The sequence below is a fragment of the Eutrigla gurnardus genome (assembly GCF_963514095.1).
Source record: "Eutrigla gurnardus genome assembly, chromosome: 20".
Classification (NCBI taxonomy): domain Eukaryota; kingdom Metazoa; phylum Chordata; class Actinopteri; order Perciformes; family Triglidae; genus Eutrigla; species Eutrigla gurnardus.
In genome coordinates this window covers 20886555-20890091 of record NC_139931.1, presented here as the reverse complement: position 1 = coordinate 20890091, position 3537 = coordinate 20886555, and the positions used below count along the sequence as shown (strand labels likewise).

At 45.7% G+C, this 3537-nt stretch overlaps 1 protein-coding gene across 1 annotated transcript; it reads left to right on the top strand.

Moving 5' to 3' along the window:
* Positions 1-325: 325 nt before the first annotated feature.
* LOC311030640 (uncharacterized protein) lies at positions 326-2417 on the top strand. The gene is made up of 2 exons (XM_084036535.1): positions 326-957; positions 1410-2417. The coding sequence occupies exons 1-2, from the start codon at positions 368-370 to the stop codon at positions 2284-2286; spliced, it is 1467 nt and encodes a 488-aa protein (XP_083892661.1). The 5' UTR covers positions 326-367; the 3' UTR covers positions 2287-2417.
* The last annotated feature ends 1120 nt before the right edge of the window (positions 2418-3537 follow it).

Sequence of the window (3537 nt, the reverse complement as noted above, 5' to 3'; positions counted from 1 at the left end):
GAGCTGACACCAGAATAACAGATTGAGAGCATGCTGTATCTCTCAAAGCCCGTATGGGGTGTTCATCAGCTGACGCACCAGTCAGTGACACAAAGGCATCAAACACAAATGGCTTAAAGCAGTCATCAAGTTTCTGATCAGATGAGTCAATGTTCAAACCCCGATCTGCTTTAATCAGTCCTACCCCTTTGGCTGGAGAAGAGCAGGAGGACTGCTCTCTCCGTTTTAGTGTCAAGCAATTCGCTTTATGCCAAAGGCTATTGTGACGTACTTCCGCTGAAATGTCAGCCACCGCGATTGCTTCCGGGAGCATAGGCGTCTATTTGTTTTGGTAGGTAGCTGCTACGCTAATGTTAGTTGACAAGACATGAAAAAGTCAACTTTTAAATACCAGAAAGTGTCTGGTACAACTGCGGAACACTGCTGTGTACCACAGTGCCAGGCATCTGCAAAGTACAATTCTGTACTTAGTTTTTTTACTTTTCCGGCCGATGAGGAGCTGAGGCGTAAGTGGATTGTCGCTATCCGCAGGGACAAATTTAGTGTAACGTCTCACACCCGGGTGTGTAGCCGGCACTTCAAAACTGAAGACATCCGTGAACCAGCAGCAGAAACAGGTCGACGGCTGTTGAAAAGGGGCTCTGTTCCTGTATTATTTGAGTGGAACAACTTCTCCCTTCCACCTACAAGACCAGGAGTTTGGGAGAGAAGGGAAAGACCGCCGCCAGAGGATGACCGGGAGGACACACCGGATCACGTAGCATTCGACGTCCTCATGCAACACGACTACGCGTCGAAACCTGAAGCTGCAGTCGTTGATTTGGTGTTGGAGGAAAATACGTCTCTCCGGGAGGAAATTCGCCTGTTACGCCAACAGATCGAGGGCGTTACACTGAGGCAACGGTTTGGCATTCACCGTTTTGCGGCCTCGGACAAGGATATCAGGTTCTTTACAAGGTAAGTCTACTCTAGATATGTAGGCTGAGCCTGTGTGTGTGTGTGTGTGTGTGTGTTGGAGATTGTAAAGTACGATCATGTTGTGCTGTAGTGTTAGCTGTAGTAGGTATACTGTGATGTAGTAGTTAGCTGTAGTGGGTATACTGTGATGAACCCCAAATAATACATATCCTTGCCTATTTTAAGTGGGAATACTGAGGTGGTGATGCTTTTTAAGTGGGTATACTTATCACGTAGACTACACCACTGATGTGACGATTGTAAGCAATGAGTCAGGAGCACACTGTATGTAGGGGATTGCAGTATGTGTGTTCTGTCAGAAAAACTCTTGTGGTGTAATAGTAACACCGCCACCCAGGTACATTTAATTAAAGTTATTTGTGTACATTTTGTGTAGTTAATTATGAACAGTTTTTTATCTGTATCTGTATTCCTTATGTATATTTCTTTAGGTTTGCATCATATGATCTACTGATGCGTTTCTGGGGCTTGATTGCAAACTCTCTACCATCCATGGTCAGTGTTCGACAAGCACAGAGAGGAGCTCTCACAGAGTCAAACGCTTCCCATTCCCTGCAGCCCATTGACGAGTTTTTCTTATTTTTGAATTACCTTGCCCTTGGGTCCAAGCAACGGGACCTTGCTGACCGGTACAGTATCCATCAGTCCACGGTCAGCAGAATTATAACAACCTGGAGCAACTTCCTGTTCACAGTACTCGGCTCAGTGAGGATCTGGATACCCGAAGACGAGATACAGAGAAATCTGCCTGCAGACTTTAAGGACTACCCTGACACCACAGTCATCCTTGACTGCACTGAGCTGCGGTGTCAATGCCCATCTTCCCCTCTCCTCCAGAGTGAGGTATTTTCCTCCTACAAGTCCCACTGCACTCTGAAGGGGCTCATTGGGATCGCACCACATGGGCCAGTGACATTCGTCTCCGCGCTGTTTGCTGGGTCTATCAGCGACAAACAGATTACCCGTGAGTCTGGTGTCCTCAGTCTGCTCAAACCTGAGATGGCTGTCATGGTAGACAGGGGCTTCCTCATCAATGACATTGTGCCTTGCAAGGTCTACAGGCCACCCTTCCTCTCTGGCAGGTCTCAGATGTCTGCCTCTGAGGTTACGGAGACACAGGCCATAGCCCGTTTAAGGGTGCATGTTGAACGCTCCATTCGCCGGGTCAAGGAGCACAAGTTCTTTGATTCAGTGATTCCCCTACGGGTTTTTGGGAGCATTAACCAACTCTACACAGTGGCTTGTCTGCTTACCAACTATGAAAATGGGCCACTGGTAAAGGCTTGGGCAAAGAAGCCTGAGGTCTGAGGTCTTTCTAACATGTACATTTAAAAATCTTAATTTTGTTCAAGAATCCTTTTTATAACCCCTTTCAATTCCTTAATCTTATCAGTTTATAGAGTTGAGTGTATATTTGTTTAAATATTGTTATATTTGTTTGTATACACCTTTTGCTACCTTATTAAAATACTTCTTTGGTCAATCTTCTTTTGTTTGGTCTCATTTTTAATTACTGTCTCTTACCTTTTAAAACTTAAGCCATACAAAACACTGAAATGCTTAGATCCAAGTAATTTATTACTCATTGACCCTAAACATTACATCACAAACAAAAACACAATGCAGCAACATTTCACTGATGAGGTTGAAATTTATTTCCTACACAGTAGCTTCAAAAACATTTACACTGCGATCAATTCATTAGTTTGCCAAAAAGGCATTGAGGTAGAAATAAAAAAAGAAATAGTCAACTTTTTCTTTAATGGTTTGTATGACTTCCATGTCACGGGGAATTCTCTGGATAAACATGTCATCTGCTGTGTAAATGACAAAGTCACACCAGTCACACCCAGAAACCAACATTTGTCCCTGGACCTGCCAGTAATAAGGATAGGATTGTCTCAGTGTTTGTGTCCCATCCTTTATCCTAATGTAAGGGCAGTCCACATAGCTAGCTACGTTTGGGCATTTAATTTCTAATAGGCCAAACACTGGCTGCCCCACAGGATCATACACTATCCCATCAGGTGTTGACCCCATCCATGGTGCCTCAGGGTGGATCAGGAACCCACATGGGTAGTGGTTGACCTCCCTTACCTTGCAGTACTCCTCTAGTGCTACAGGCTCCAAGGCAAGACCCCGCCGCATGTCAGCAGTCTGATGACACGATCCCAGAAGCCTTTTTGCAAGGTTCTCAGCAGAGCTTTCCGCCCTGGTGTGGCAAACTTCTCTAAATTTAGTAGATGTGATGCGGCACCTCCTCAGTTGGTGCCACTCAACGCAGGAACTCTGCTCTCGTGTGCTCTTTTCAATTTGGTGTGCTGTCTCAAAAGATGTCACGAGGGATACCAAATGATGGTGCTGGTGTTCAGAAAGTACAAATGAACAGGTAGAGGGTCCGAGTCTGTAATATGACAGTGGCAGCTGTGGGGGAGAAGGGGCATCTGTGTGCGGACGGGTACTGGGGACTGTCCTTATTGGTAGCTGATAGGACAGCACACTTCCCTCCTGCACCGGACCGAACATGGACTCAACCAGAGGAACATTGCTGGATAGCGC